At 44.1% G+C, this 15,620-nt stretch overlaps 1 protein-coding gene across 5 annotated transcripts in view; it reads right to left on the bottom strand.

Annotated features, from left to right (window-relative positions):
- The window catches only part of LOC106581279 (glycerophosphodiester phosphodiesterase domain-containing protein 5), a 76,395-nt gene that overhangs the window by 11,099 nt on the left and 49,676 nt on the right, over positions 1–15,620 (bottom strand). For all 5 annotated transcript variants that reach the window (XR_006761017.2, XR_006761019.2, XM_045703905.2 and 2 more), the window contains 2 exons: positions 8,338–8,483; positions 1,870–1,952 (listed from right to left, as the gene is read on the bottom strand). Coding sequence is in view for 3 of the 5 variants with exons in the window: in XM_045703905.2 (XP_045559861.1) it covers positions 1,870–1,952; positions 8,338–8,483 (229 nt within the window). In the remaining 2 variants the exon portion in view is untranslated. The remainder of the gene's footprint in view (positions 1–1,869; positions 1,953–8,337; positions 8,484–15,620) is intronic.

The raw sequence follows: 15,620 nt of genomic DNA, 5'->3' as shown, positions 1-15,620 counted from the left end.
ACTCCTGAACATCTAATCAAATGGCTACCCAGACTATTTGCATTGCCCCCCTCCACCCCTCTTCTACTCTGCTGCTACGCTCTGTTATTATTTATGCATAGTCACTTTAATAACTCTACCTACATGTACATATTACCTCAATTACCTCGACTAACCGGTGCCCCCGCACATTGACTCTGAACTGGTACCCCTGTATATAGCCTCGCTATTGTTATTTTACTGCTGCTCTTTAAGTATTTGTTAATTTTATTTATAATTTTAGGGGGGGTGTTTTATTAAAACTGTATTGTTGGTTAAGGGCTTGTAAGTAAGGTTTACACCTGTTGTATTCGGCGCATGTGACAAATAAAATTTGAGTTGATAAACATGGCACAAAATGAAAGCACACACAGTTGTACGTGTAAGCATACGTCTATGTACGTACACATTCACACTGCATCCAACTCATTCAAACATCGCTCTATTGGGTTTGCTCTTCTAGCTCATCTTGTCATCTAAAAACAGCCATGCGTCTATGGAAGTGCTGTCCTGGCCGCCGCCACTACTACTACTACTACTGCTGCTGCAACCACCACCACCACTGCTGATGCTGCTACTACTACTACTGATGCTACTACCACCACCACTGCTGATGCTACTACCACCACCACTGCTGATGCTACTACTGATGCTACTACCACCACCACTACTGATGCTACTACCACCACCACTGCTGATGCTACTACTACCACCACTGCTGCTGATGCTACTACTGATGCTACTACTACCACCACCACTGCTGATGCTACTACTGATGCTACTACTACCACCACCACTGCTGATGCTACTACTGATGCTACTACTACCACCACCACTGCTGATGCTACTACTGATGCTACTACTACCACCACCACTGCTGATGCTACTACTGATGCAACTACTACCACCACTGCTGATGCTACTACTACCACCACTGCTGATGCTACTACTACCACCACTGCTGATGCTACTACTACCACCACTGCTGCTGATGCTACTACTACTGATGCAACTACTACCACCACTGCTGATGCTACTACTACTGATGCTACTACCACCACCGCTGCTGATGCTACTACTACTACTGATGCTACTACCACCACCGCTGCTGATGCTACTACTACTACTACTGATGCTACTACCACCACCGCTGCTGATGCTACTACTACTACTGATGCTACTACCACCACCGCTGCTGATGCTACTACTACTACTGATGCTACTACCACCACCGCTGCTGATGCTACTACTACTGATGCTACTACCACCACCGCTGCTGACTCTACTACTGATGCTACTACCACCACCACTGCTGATGTTACTACTACTGATGCAACTACTTCCACCACTGCTGATGCTACTACTACTGATGCAACTACTACCACCACTGCTGATGCTACTACTACTGATGCTACTACTACCACCACTGCTGATGCTACTACTACTGATGCTACTACCACCTCCACTGCTGATGCTACTACTACTGATGCTACTACCACCACCACCGCCGATGCTACTACCACCACCACCGCCGATGCTACTACCACCACCACCGCCGATGCTACTACTATCACCACCGCCGCCACTACTACTACCGCCGCCGCCGCTACTGCCGCCGCTGCCGCCGCCACTACCGCCGCCACTACCGCCGCCACTACCGCTACCGCCGCCGCTACTACCGCTACCGCCGCCGCTACTACCGCTACCGCCGCCGCCACTACCGCTACCGCCGCCGCCACTACCGCTACCGCCGCCGCCACTACCGCTACCGCCGCCGCCGCCACTACTACCGCAGCTCCCCATTGATCTAGTTTGGCTGCACTGCGAGTCTCTTTCGGTGTGTGTGTGTACCTGATGGCCACGTCAGCCTCCAGCCCACTGACGTTCATCTGCAGAGCCCTCTGGAAGGACAGGATGGTGTTCTCTGGAGCCAGCTACAGACAGACAGAGAGGAACATCATCAGCATACTGATGTTTCATGGAGGTCAGAGACATTTCATATATCTTACTGCAATCAGAGTTCACAGGTTCATATAGGTTTCAGAAGTTTAACACTTCTTTGAAACATGCCATTTTCCCACATGTTGTTGGGGTGGTGCTGGAGATGATGAAAATTAAGTTACATTTTTTTCAATTTCCCTTTAAAATGGGTATGAGGAAATGGAGAATGTATTCCAGTTAAAAGTAATGGGTTATGAGCTCATAATTATTATTGATAAACAACAGACTATTGAACATATACTGACTGGTGCAATACAAGATACTAGGCCACATTGGTCGAACTAATAATGGTCAGTGATACCGTAGGTCAAACTGTCTAATACTGAGGGGACTGGACACCTAGGAAAAGCAATTTAAAGTGCTGCTGGGAAACAGAGTTGGTCATGTGGTGTGTCCCGGGGGAGTTCAGGTTTTTAAGACTTAATTTCTCCACAGCATTTCACTTCTGGGGTGATCAACTACTGCAACATGCCCCAACCGGCTGGCTGGGGAGCATCTGTCTGCAGCTCGCTGGATGGATGGGTCATGTTTTTGTGTATGCGAGTCATTAGAACAGGGTTTCCCAAACTAGGGGTCGCCGGATTTGAAAATGGGGTGGCGAGAGAAAATTTGCGCTTGGTTCATCGAACCCGGGGTTACATCATCAAATGTGGCTCTATCTTTTGAATGGTTTAAGCTCCAAATATTATGAACCCATCACTGAAAGACAAAAGACATGACTCTCAGGAACAGGTAGGTACATACTGTTACCCTCTACTATGCCACCAAGCTGTTAGAACCGAGAGGACAAGATCAAGCACTAAATTAGACTGGCGGGGGGGGGGGGGGGGGGGACATCTGTAACCACATTTCCATCCAGTTTTTATGCAAGTAAAGCACTGTATAAAAAAAAAAAAAATCATGACAGCTGTGATGGAAACAGGATTTTCGGTACAATTTTATGAACGTTAACAAGTACATTTGTTCATTCAACATGGTGGGATTTTTTTGGGTCGGTAAAATGTATTATGTGGAAACACCATGCGCAAATATTGATTTGTGCACTGTATCTGCAAGTGGTTGGCTAGACCGCATGTGCCAAGACCAGAATAGGCACATTTGTTATTTAACGCAACAGTTTGTGACAAAACTATTGGTAGAGTTGAAAATGCGATGGAAACACATTGAACATACAATTTTTTTTCGGGACATCAAAACAGAAGCAAAAAACGATCGTGTGCACATCACGCAATCATTTTTATCAGCAACAAGTCCGTTGAAAGAAAATGCGCATATTTTCTTTATGCAGATTTTTTTATATTCTCACAAAAATCTGTTTGGATGGTAACCTAGCTCATGATGTTATTTTCTACACAGAAGATCATACGTCATTGCCTGATGATCTTCTGAACTTCCCAATAGCTTTCTGATGCATTTCAAATCAAAATATATTTGTCACGTGCACCGAACACAACAGTGAAATGCTTACTTACAGGATCTAACCAACAGTGCAATTTTGAAGTAAAAAAAAAATAGGTATTAGGTGAACAATAGAGAAGAAAATCAAAAACAACAGTAAAAACACAGTGAATAATAACAGTAGCGAGGCTATATACAGTAGCGAGGCTATATACAGGCACCGGTTAGTCTGGCTAATTGAGGTAGTATGTACATGAATGTATAGTTCAAGTGAATACGCATATAAACTAAGCAAAAAAAGAAACGTCCCTTTTTCAGGACTCTGTCTTTCAAAGATAATTTGAAAAAATCCAAATAACTTCATAGATCTTCATTGTAAAGAGTTTAAACACCGATTCCCATGCTTGTTCAATGAACCATAAACAATTAATGAACATGAACCTGTGAAACGGTCACTAAGACACTAACAGCTTACAGACGGTAGTCAATTAAGGTCACAGTTATGAAAACTTAGGACACTAAAGATGCCTTTCTACTGACTCTCAAAAACACCAAAAAGAAAGATACCCAGGGTCCCTGCTCATCTGCGTGAACGTGCCTTAGGCATGCTGCAAGGAGGCATGAGGACTGCAGATGTGGCCAGGGCAATAAATTGCAACGTTCGTACTGTGAGACGCCTAAGACAGCACTACAGGGAGACAGGACGGACAGCTGATCGTCCTCGCAATGGTAGACCACGTGTAACACCTGCACAGGATCGGTACATCACACCTGCGGGACAGGAAAAGGATGGCAACAACAACTACCCGAAATACACCTGGAACGCACTATCCCAACATCAGTGCTCAGACTGCCCGCAATAGGCTGAGAGAGGCTGGACTGAGGGCTTGTAGGCCTGTTGTAAGGCAGGTCCTCACCAGACATCACCGTCGCCTATGGGCACAAACCCACCGTCGCTGGACCAGACAGGACTGGCAAAAAGTGCTCTTCACTGACGAGTCACGTTTTTTTCTCACCAGGGGTGATGGTCGGATTCGTGTTTATCTTCGAAGGAATGAGCGTTACACCGAGGCCTGTACTCTGGAGCGGGATCGATTTGGAGGTGGCGGGTCCGTCATGGTCTGGGGCGGTGAGTCACAGCATCATCGGACTGAGCTTGTTGTCATGGCAGGCAATCTCAATGCTGTGCGTTACAGGGAAGACATCTTCCTCCCTCATGTGGTACCCTTCCTGCAGGCTCATCCTGACATCACCCTCCAGCATGACAATGCCACCAGCCACACTGCTCGTTCTGTGCGTGATTTCCTGCAAGACAGGATTGTCAGTGTTCTGCCATGGCCAGCGAAGAGCCCGGATCTCAATCCCATTGAGGACTTCTGGGACCTGTTGGATCGGAGGGTGAGGGCTAGGGCCATCCCCCCCAGAAATGTTTGGGAACTTGCAGGTATCTTGGTGGAACAGTGGGGTAACATCTCACAGCAAGAATTCACAAATCTGGTGCAGTCCATGAGGAGATGCACTGCAGTACTTAATGCAGCTGGTGGCCACACTAGATACGGACTTACTTTTGATTTTGATCCCCCCCTTTGTTCCATTTCTGTTAGTCACATGGCTGTGGAACTTGTTCAGTTTATGTCTCAGTTGTTGAATCTTATGTTCATACAAATATTTGCACGTTAAGTTTGTTGAAAATAAACACAGTTGACAGTGAGAGGGCGTTTCTTTTTTTGCTAAGTTCATGATAAACAGAGTAGCAGCAGCGTAAAAAAAAGGGGTTGGGGCAGGCACAATGCAAATAGTCTGGGTAGCCATTTGATTACCTGTTCATGAGTCTTATGGCTTGGGGGTAAAAGCTGTTGAGAAGCCTTTTGGTCCTAGACTTGGCACTCCGGTACTGCATGCCATGCGGTAGTAGAGAGAACAGTCTATGACTGAGGTGGGTGCTGTCTAACAATTTTTAGGGCCTTCCTCTGATACCGCCTGGTGTAGAGGTCCTGGATGGCAGGCAGCTTAGCCCCAGTGATGTACTGGGCCGTACGCACTACCCTCTGTAGTGCCTTGCAGTCGGAGACTGAGCAGTTGCCGTACCAGGCAGTGATGCAACCAGTCTGGATGCTCTTGATGTTGCATCTCTAGAACCTTTTGAGGATCTGAGGACCCATGCCAAATCTTTAGTTTCCTGAGGGGGAATAGGCTTTGTTGTGCCCTCTTTAGGACTGTCTTGATATGTTTGGACCATTCAAGTTTGTTGGTGATGTGGACACCAAGGGACTTGAAGCCCTCTACCTGCTCCACTACAGCCCCGTCGATGAGAATTGGGGAGTGTTCGGTCCTCCTTTTCCTGTAGACCACAATCATCTCCTTAGGCTTGGTTACATTGAGGGATAGGTTGTTATTCTGGCACCACCCGGCCAGGTCTCTGACCTCCTTCCTATAGGCGGTCTCGTCGTTGTTGATGATCAGGACTACCACTTGTGTCGTCTGCCAACTTAAATTATGGTGTTGGAGTCGTACCTGGCCACGCAGTCGTGGGTGAACAGGGAGTACAGGAGGGGACTGAGAATGCACCCGAGGGGCTCCAGTGGTGAGGATCAGCGTGGCAGATGTGTTGCTACCTATCCTCACCACTTCAAACCATATATCGTCTTCGTATTGAAATACTGTCAAAAATAGACTGATTTCTAAGACTGCTATAGCCCAAATAAAAAAGTAAACATTGGCCATTGATTAAATAAAAAAATGTACATGGTGGGGGTTTAACATTATTTTTAGATCAACATGGGGTCGTGGGCAAAAAAAAAAAAGTTTGGGAAACACTGCATTATGAGTTGAGGCTTTGGCAACAGCATGGGAATTTGTCATATACTAGGCTTATATCCAGTCATACAGTGTCTGGCTGACAAGTCAAACATATCAAGTCAAACACAAAGCAGGCGTGGGCTCATACTAGCACTGTTTATTAGCATACAGTGCATTCGGAAAGTATTTTGTTACGTTACAGCCATATTCTAAAATGTATTAAGTTTTGTTTTCCTCAATCTACTACACACAATACCCCATAATGACAAAGCAAAACTGTTTAGAAATGTATGCACATGAATAACAACAAAAAAACTGAAATATCACATTTACATAAGTATTCAGACCTTTTACTCAGTACTTTGCTGAAACACCTTTGGCAGCAATTACAGCCTAGAGTCTTCTTGGGTATGACGCTATTCTTTTCTGCAGATCCTCTCAAGCTTTGTCAGGTTGGATGGGGAGCGTCGCTGCACAGCATTGTTCAGGTTTCTCCAGACATGTTTGATCGGGTTCAAGTCCGACCTCTGACTGGGCCACTCAAGGACAATCAGAGACTTGTATGGAAGCCACTCGTGCGTTGTCTTGGCTGTGTGCTTAGGGTCGTTGTCCTATTGGAAGGTGAACCGTCACCCCAGTCTGAGGTCCTGAGCACTCTGGAGCAGGTTTTCATCAAGGATCTCTGTACTTTGCTCCGTTCATCTTTCCCTCAATCCAGACTAGTCTCCCAGTCCCTGCAGCTGAAAAACATCCCCACAGCATGATGCTGCCACCACCATGCTGCACCGTAGGGATGGTGCCAGGTTTCCTCCAGACGTGACGCTTGGCATTCAGGCCAAATAGTTCAATATTGGTTTCATCAGAGAATCTTGTTTCTCATGGTCTGAGAGTCCTTTAGGTGACTTTTGGCCAAATCCAAGTGGGCTGTCATGTGCCTTTACTGAGGAGTGGCTTCCGTCTGGTCACACTACCATAAAGGCCTGATTGGCGGAGTGCTGCAGAGATGGGAGATCTTTCCAGAAGGACAACCATCTCCACAGAGGAACTCTAGAGCGCTGTCAGAGTGACCATCAGTTTCTTGGTCACCTCCCTGAAAAAGGCCCTCCTCCTCTGATTGCTTAGTTTGGCTGGGCGGCCAGCTCTAGGAAGAGTCTTGGTGGTTCTAAACTTCTTCCATTTAAGAATAATGGAGGCCACTGTGTTCTTGGGGACCTTCAATGCTGCAGAAATGTTTTGGTACCCTTCTAGATCTGTGCCTTGACACAATCCTGTCTCAGAGCTCTACGGACAATTCCTTCGATCTCATGGCTTGGTTTTTGCTCTGACATGCACTGTCAACTGTGGGGCCAAATATAGACAGCTGTGTGCCTTTCCAAATCATGTCCAATCAATTGAATTTACCACAGGTGGACTCCAATCAAGTTGTACAAACATCAAGGATGGTCCATGGAAACAGGATGCACCGGAGCTCAATTTCAAGTCTCATAGCAAAGGGTCTGAAAACTTATGTAAATAAGGTGTTTGTTTTTTATTTTGAATACATTTGCAAAAATGTCTAAAAACCTGTGTTCGCTTTGTCATTATAGGGTATTTTGTGTAGATTGATGAGGAAGCATTGTTATTTTATTCATTTTAGAATAAGGCTTTAACGTAATAAAATGTGGAAAAAGGGAAGTGGTCTGATGCATCCCGAATGCACTGTATATCTATTTCTGCCTGGAGAGAAATGCAGCATAACATGATATGAATGAAGAAAACAAGTGAAGAAATGCTAGACATGGAATCATATGAAATCTTGCTTCTATAGGTTGAGCTGATAGGTTAAGTGTTCTCACATACAGTAACCTATATCTTCCAGAAAGCCCAGAAGTCTGTTTACCATCTATTCCTGGGCTATTTTCAGCTTAGGTCCAGAGGGTCATTAATACACTAGAATAGCCCTAGATAGTGTGAAGGAAGTGAGTGGGTGGAAATATAAACTGTTGGACAGAATGATTTCTCTTGTGCCCTCCATGAAGGTTACATCTCTGTGGGTCTGTTATTGTATAATCTAGAAGCAAAACGTATGAGGTGCCTCCTATTACATGCCCTCGGATTGGGCAGCTGGTTCAGCTGACTCACCATGGGTGCGCCCTGGTGGCCAATGACGTCAGGGCGTGGTGTGAGGTTGGCGTGGTCCATGATACAGGGGGAGGTGATGGAAAGGGGGGCCATGTAGAGGCCCAGTAGAACACTTAGGTAGAGCAGGAGAACCACCACCTGAAACCCTGGGGAGGGGGGGGGGGGGTAGAACACAACATAGATATATAATTAATAGAAACCCTGGGGAGGGTGACGAATAAAACATAGAATGAATAGAATACCCAAGTATACAGAATAGCTATGGCTGAAATACTTTTTTGCTCGTCACGGTTGTCTATTGTACGGAGATGGTCAAGGACATAAATAAATAGCACACCTGAATATAGCTTCTTTATGTGCAAGAAGACCATTCACGGAATGTTTCTAAACATTTTACGTGGCCAGTTTGGGTTGAGAGTACCAGTCAAATGTTTGGACACACCTACTCATTCAAAGGTTTTTCTTTATCTTTACTATTTTCTACATTGTAAACTCAGCAAAAAAATTCCTCTCATTGGCAACTGCGTTTATTTTCAGCAAACTTAACGTGTAATTATTTGTATGAACATAACCAGATTCAACAACTGAAACAAACTGAACAAGTTTCACAGACATGTGACTAACAGAAATGGAATAATGTGTCCCTGAAAAAAGGGGGGGGTCACAATCAAAAGTAACAGTCAGTATCTGGTTTGGCCACCAGCTGCATTAAGTACTACAGTGCATCTCCTCCTCTTGGACTGCACCAGATTTGCCAGCTCTTGCTGTGAGATGTTACCCCACTCTTCCAGCAAGGCACCTGCAAGTTCCCGTACATTTCTGGGGGGGAATGGCCATAGCCCAACAGGTCCCAGACGTGCTCAATGGGATTGAGATCCGGGCTCCTCGCTGGCCATGACAGAAGACTGACAGTCCTGTCTTGCAGGAAATCACTCACAGAACAAGCAGTATGGCTGGTGGCATTGTCATGCTGGAGGGTCATGTCAGGATGAGTCTGCAGGAAGGGTACCACATGAGGGAGGAGGATGTCTTCCCTGTAACACACAGCGTTGAGATTGCCTGCAAGGACAACAAGCTCAGCCCGATGATGCTGTGACACACCGCCCCAGACCACGACGGACCCGCCACCTACAAATTGATCCCGCTCCAGAGTACAGACCTTGGTGTAACGCTCATTCCTTCGATGATAAATGTGAATCCGACCATCAACCCTGCTGAGACAAAACCACTCGTCAGTGAAGAGCACTATTTGCCAGTCCTGTCTAGTCCAGCGACGGTGGTTTGTGCCCATATGCAACATTGTTTCCGGTGATGTCCTGCCTTACAACAGGCCTACAAGTCTCTCTCAGCCTATTGCGGACAGTCTGAGCACTGATGGAGGGATTGTGCGTTCCTGGTGTAACTCGGGCAGTTGTTGTTGCCATCCTGTACCTGTCCCGCAGGTATGATGTTCGGATGTACCGATCCTGTGCAGGTGTTGTTACACGTGATCTGCCATTGCGAGGATGATCAGCTGTCTCCCTGTACTGCCGTCTTAGGTGTCTCACAGTACGGACATTGCAATTTATTGCCCTGGCCACATCTGCATTCCTCATGCCTCCTTGCAGCATGCCTAAGGCACATTCACGCAGATGAGCAGGGACCCTGGGCATCTTTCTTTTTGGCGTTTTTGAGAGTCAGTAGAAAGGTAGAAAGTTTTCATAACTGTGACCTTAATTGCCTACTGTCTGTAAGCTGTTAGTGTCTTAACGACCATTCCACAGGTGCAGGTTCATTGTACAAGCATTGGAAACAGTGTTTAAACCCTTTACAATTTAGATCTGTGAAGTTTGGGATTTTTATGAATTATCTTTGAAAGACGGGGTCCTGAAAAGGGACATTTATTTTTTTGCCGAGTTTATAATAGTGAAGACATCAAAAGTATGAAATAACACATATGGAATCATGTAGTAACCAAAATTGATAAACCAATCAACATATTTTATATTTGAGATTCTTCAAAGTAGCCACCTGATGCCTTGTTGACAGCTTTGCACACTATTGGCATTCTCTCAACCAGCGTCACCTGGAATGCTCTTGAAGGAGTTCCCACATATGCTGAGCACTTGTTGGCTGCTTTTCCTTCACTCTGCGGTCCAACTCATCCCAAACCATCTCAATTGGGTTGAGGTCGGGTGAGTGTGGAGGCCAGGTCATCTGATGCAGCACTCCATCACTCTCCTTGGTCAAATAGCCCTTACACAGCCTGGAGGTGTGTTGGGTCATTGTCCTGTTGAAAAACAAATTATATTCCCACTAAGTACAAATGAAATATGATAGCGTATCACTGCAAAATACTGTGGTAGCCATGCTGGTTAAGTGTGCCTTCAATTCTAAATGAATCACTGACAGTGTCACCAGCAAAGCACCCCACACCGTCACACCTCCTCCATGCTTCACGTTGGGAACCACACAGGCAGAGAACATCCGTTCATCTACTCTGTGTCTCACAGACACGGTGGTTGGAACCAAAAATCTCAAATTTGGACTTGGACCAAAAGGTCAGATTTCCATCGGTCTATTGTCCATTGCTCATGTTTCTTGCCCCAAGCAAGTCTCTTCTTATTGGTGTATTTTAGTAGGTTTCTTTGCAGCAATTCGACCATGAAGGCCTGATTAACGCAGTCTCCTCTGAACAGTTGATGCTGAGATGTGTCTGTTACTTGAACTCTGTGAAGCATTTATTTGGGCTGCAATTGCTGAGGCTGTTAACTCTTATGAACTTATCCTCTGCAGCAGAGGTAACTCTGGGTCTTCCTTTCCTGTGGCAGTCCACCATGAGAGCCAGTTTCATCATAGCGCTTGATGGTTTTTGCAACTGCACTTGAAGAAATTGGCCTAAATACATTGAGAAGGAAAGAAATTCCACAAATTCACTTTTAACAAGGCACACCTGTTAATTGAAATGCATTCCAGGTGACTAAAACATGAAGCTGGTTGAGAGAATTCCAAGAGTGTGCAAAGCTGTCATCAATGCAAAGGGTGGCTATTTGAAGAATCTAAAATATATTTGTATTGAGTTATTTATTTAACTAGGTCAGTTAAGAACAAATTCTTATTTACAATGACGGCCTACCAGAAGGCCTCCTGCGGGGACAGGGATTAAAAATAAAAATATGACAACACACACATCACGACAAGAGAGATAACACAACATAAAGAAAGACCTAAGACAACATAGCATGGCAGCAACATATGACATCACAGCATGATAGCAACATGGCAGTAACAACATTGTAGGAGCACAAAACAGGGTACAAACATTACTGGGCACAGACAACAGCACAAAGGGCAAGAAGGTAGAGACAACAATACATCACACAAAGCAGCCACAACTGTCAGTAAGAGTGTCCATGATTGAGTCTTTGAATGAAGAGATAGTGTTGATGATGATGTCTTCACTATTATTCTACAATGTAGAAAATAGTAAAAATAAAGCAAAACCCTTGAATGAGTAGGTGTGTGCAAACTTTTGACTGGTACTGTATATATGGTGTCAAAGCCAGCCAGCCTCTAGCCACACTTTCTCATTATCCATCTCTGTGTGCTGTACTGCAGGTAAGTGATGATTAATGTAGCTAGAGTACATCACTCACACAGGAGGTCGGATTCATTTCAAGGTCAGTGCTTAGGCCAGACTGACTGCGTCAGAAGAACTCTTGTTACAAAGCTGAAAGCCTTCACCCTCTGCCCTCAGAACCTCTCTGGCATTCAGACAGAGGTCCGCCAGCTAGCTACACAGCTAACCTCACGTCCAGGCACCATTGACCTCTGTAAGCCACCGCTGGACCACAGGCTAATGTCTGCTACACTGAAACAGATATTATGTTAAAGAGACATATACTGCATTTCAATAAGATTAGCCTGTAACATTTAAGGATGAATCATTTTAATTTTTGTATTTTTATTGTAGCGATATTACAGCACACATTAATAATGCAACTCTTTGTAAGAGTTACTGTGAGAGTAAACAGACTGCTGAGGCGTTGTGTCCTTTCACAAAAATCCACTGTTCTACCCAAATAAAGTATAAAAAATGGAAATGGAGTGTCTATAAACTACAACGGAATATTCATGAAAGTTATTTGCCTCCAGAAACAACGGCAATCACAATTCAGTATTTAATCTAGGGGATCTCAAAGCACCTCAAACACTACTCTGCCTCCCTTGTACTAGTCTGACAGATTTAAAGGAAGGCAGAAATACCCCAGTACTTGATGTCTAACTGGCCGTGTCAACAGACCTCAGGGGCCTAATAATGTCCTGTGGACTGGTGGTGTCACGTGAGGCCAGAGGAATTCCTAGTATCCCTGCCACTCTGACAGGGACTTGCCCTTTGTGTACATGGGATTAATCATTTAACGCCCACAGCTCTATGAGGCTGTTAAGTCGTCTGACTGTAGTAGCTGAGCTTTGATCAGTGAGGTGGGAGTCAGTAACATGGTCTAGTGTTGTCACGGTAACCAGGTTTATTAGTATCATAATACGCAATACCAAAACAATACCATGGCAAAACATTTTTTTTGGATGCGTATTAGCTAAAGTCAGAATAACCGCTGGGCTTCATTTTTAACATTGAATAATATATGTTGATAACTGGTAGAACAACTAAAATAACAAATAGAATATCTTCTATTCTATATTCAATTTCTTGCTAAAATAAACCACCATATTAAATAACACAAGAATAACTTAAATGTTCCTGATGCCAAACCATATCAGACACTCAGAGCATACAAGAGGGTTAATTTGTTAATCTATGGCCATAATACTGGGTCAAATTACATTCATTAGACCTAAAATTCATTACAGCTAAATAATGTAATATATTCAATGAATACCGGTAGTTTAGTTCCAAAACGACATAAAAAAACACTTTTAAGATAATTTCTGAAGCTTCTATATTGCAAAAGTCTACACACAATGGAATTTACACAGTATACTACGATTCCCAGAGTGCATTTCACCTCCCATGGTGCAACAGGCTGCTGGCTGGCTAGTGGCTACTGCTAGCAAGCCCAGACAAACATGAATTAGTCTAAATATATTGTGGTCAAGTTACCAGTGTTAATTATTTTCGTCAATGAGCAAATTTCAGGTCTGCTGAGTGCAAACTTGAACGTTGTGAAAATTCTGTGCAACTTCCAGCACGCGTTTACTGTGAACACTGAAGCTAAGTTACAGTTAACAGTGGCCAAGTAGGCTACTGTGGCTATTTGATCGTAATGTAGGCCTACCAGAGTGGCCTACCATCAAAAACAATGAATAAAATGCATTCCAGAACATTTCAAATAAAATGTTATTTGTCATGAGCCGAATACAACAGGTGTAGTAGACTTTACGGTGAAATGCTTACTTACAAGCCCTTAACCAACAATGCATTTAAGAAAAATAAGAGTTAATAAAAAATATTTACAAAATAAACTAAAGTCAAAAATAAATTAGCAACAAAATAACGAGGCTATATACAGGGGGTACAGGTACTGAATTAATGTGCGGGGGTACAGGTTAGCCAAGGTAGGTAGGGGTAAAGTGACTATGCATAGATGATAAACATCAGGTAGCAGCTGCGTAAAAAAAAAACAGGAAGCTTGGCCCCAGTGATGTACTGGGCCGTACGCACTACACTCTGTAGCACCTTGCGGTCTGAGGCCGAGCAGTTGCCATACCAGGTGGTGATGCAACCAGTCAGGATGCTCGCGATGGTGCAGCTGTATAACGTTTTGAGGATCTGAGGACCCATGCCAATTTTTACATGGAAATAGCTGTTCTATCATTCAGCCTACAGTAGCAGCCAATGTGTGGTGTTCAATTAGGCCTGCGTTCCATGAGACTTTTGGAAAAAAACATGCAGGGCTCGACATTAACCCGTTTATCCACTTGTCCTCCAGACAAGGTGACTGAACATGTTTGTTGTTTGAGGCAAGAAACCACTTTACAAAATAAAATGCTTTATTATTATAATAATAATAATAATAATAATAATAATAATAATAATAATAATAAGAAGAAGAAGAAGAAGAAGAAGAAGAAGAAGAGAGAGAGTCACACAAATTATGCTTCCCTCTGCCTATTGGCTACTTACCTTATCAAGCCTGTCTCAAAATACAACACTGCCCCTTTAAAACAAAAAAAAAGCTCTTTACCTGACTCGCTTTTCAAAGATGTATAAAAATCTACAAGTTTAATGCTCTTGTAAAACGCCATCACTTTCCTATTGTAGACTACAAATGATCTATAACTGGGCTAATAACTCACTAACTAGCAAAGGACAGTAACAAAATGTGCACACGTAATCTCTTGCGTTAATCTCAAAACAAGCGCATCAACTCATGACCACAGCTGTAAACAGTCCAGTTCATAGTAAATCGCACAGATCCATATATAGCAATGGTGTATTTGCATATAGGCCTACTGCAGCTCTGATTGGTTATGCCGCACCGGTCTGGGTAGAGTAAGGGCTGAGTCGTGAATGTCAATGCAATAGAATCCTACTCCTATGCGTTCTGCTTTCAACAAAATTGAAAGTGACTAATATTGCGTTGACTCAATCACAATTGCCACAGTAAAGGGAAAAGTTGATAGTGTTAACAGGGAAAACTCTAGAAAGTTGAGTGAAGTTCAATCTTGTCCTTCTCTCCAGCTGATAGATATTCTGCGCAGCAGTCCCAGGGGAACATTGGTATATTATAATGAATGGCTCGAACAACCTTCTGGCCGAAGCCCAGCACGCCATCGACTGGGCCACAAAAGCATCCTCCATTGGCAGTGGATATCCTTGCTTATAAACCAGGGTCGCTACACAACAACCTCCTTTCAAAGAGCGTGTCCTTGCGCTAGACCTCACAGGACACCGTCTTACAGGAAGATGTTCACCGGCCAACACACACACTGTCGTGGATTCGAGGTCCGATCACTTCCGACACCAATGTGACGAAACCAATGTAATGAACCCTCAATGTAATGAACCCTCAAACTTATGGCCCGAAGCCCAGCCAGCCATCTACTGTGCCACAAAAGCATGCTCGAGTGGCAGAGTCGATATCCGTGCTTATAAACCAGGATCACTACAATATGTTCATGTCATTGTCACTGAAAGATAATACAAATTTAGTAGAATAACAACAAAGTTACAATGCAAACATCATGTGTAAAATTACTTATTTTTTATGTTGTTTTGGAACTAAACCTCCCTTGCACTGTACTGCTTTGTAGCACCTAATTCTTAGTTGTTTCAGTAGGCT

The sequence above is a fragment of the Salmo salar genome, chromosome 20, assembly GCF_965601325.2.
Source record: "Salmo salar chromosome 20, fSalSal1, whole genome shotgun sequence".
Lineage (NCBI taxonomy): Eukaryota > Metazoa > Chordata > Actinopteri > Salmoniformes > Salmonidae > Salmo > Salmo salar.
Note: the sequence above shows the minus strand (reverse complement) of the source record. Positions and strands in the feature narration are given on the sequence as shown.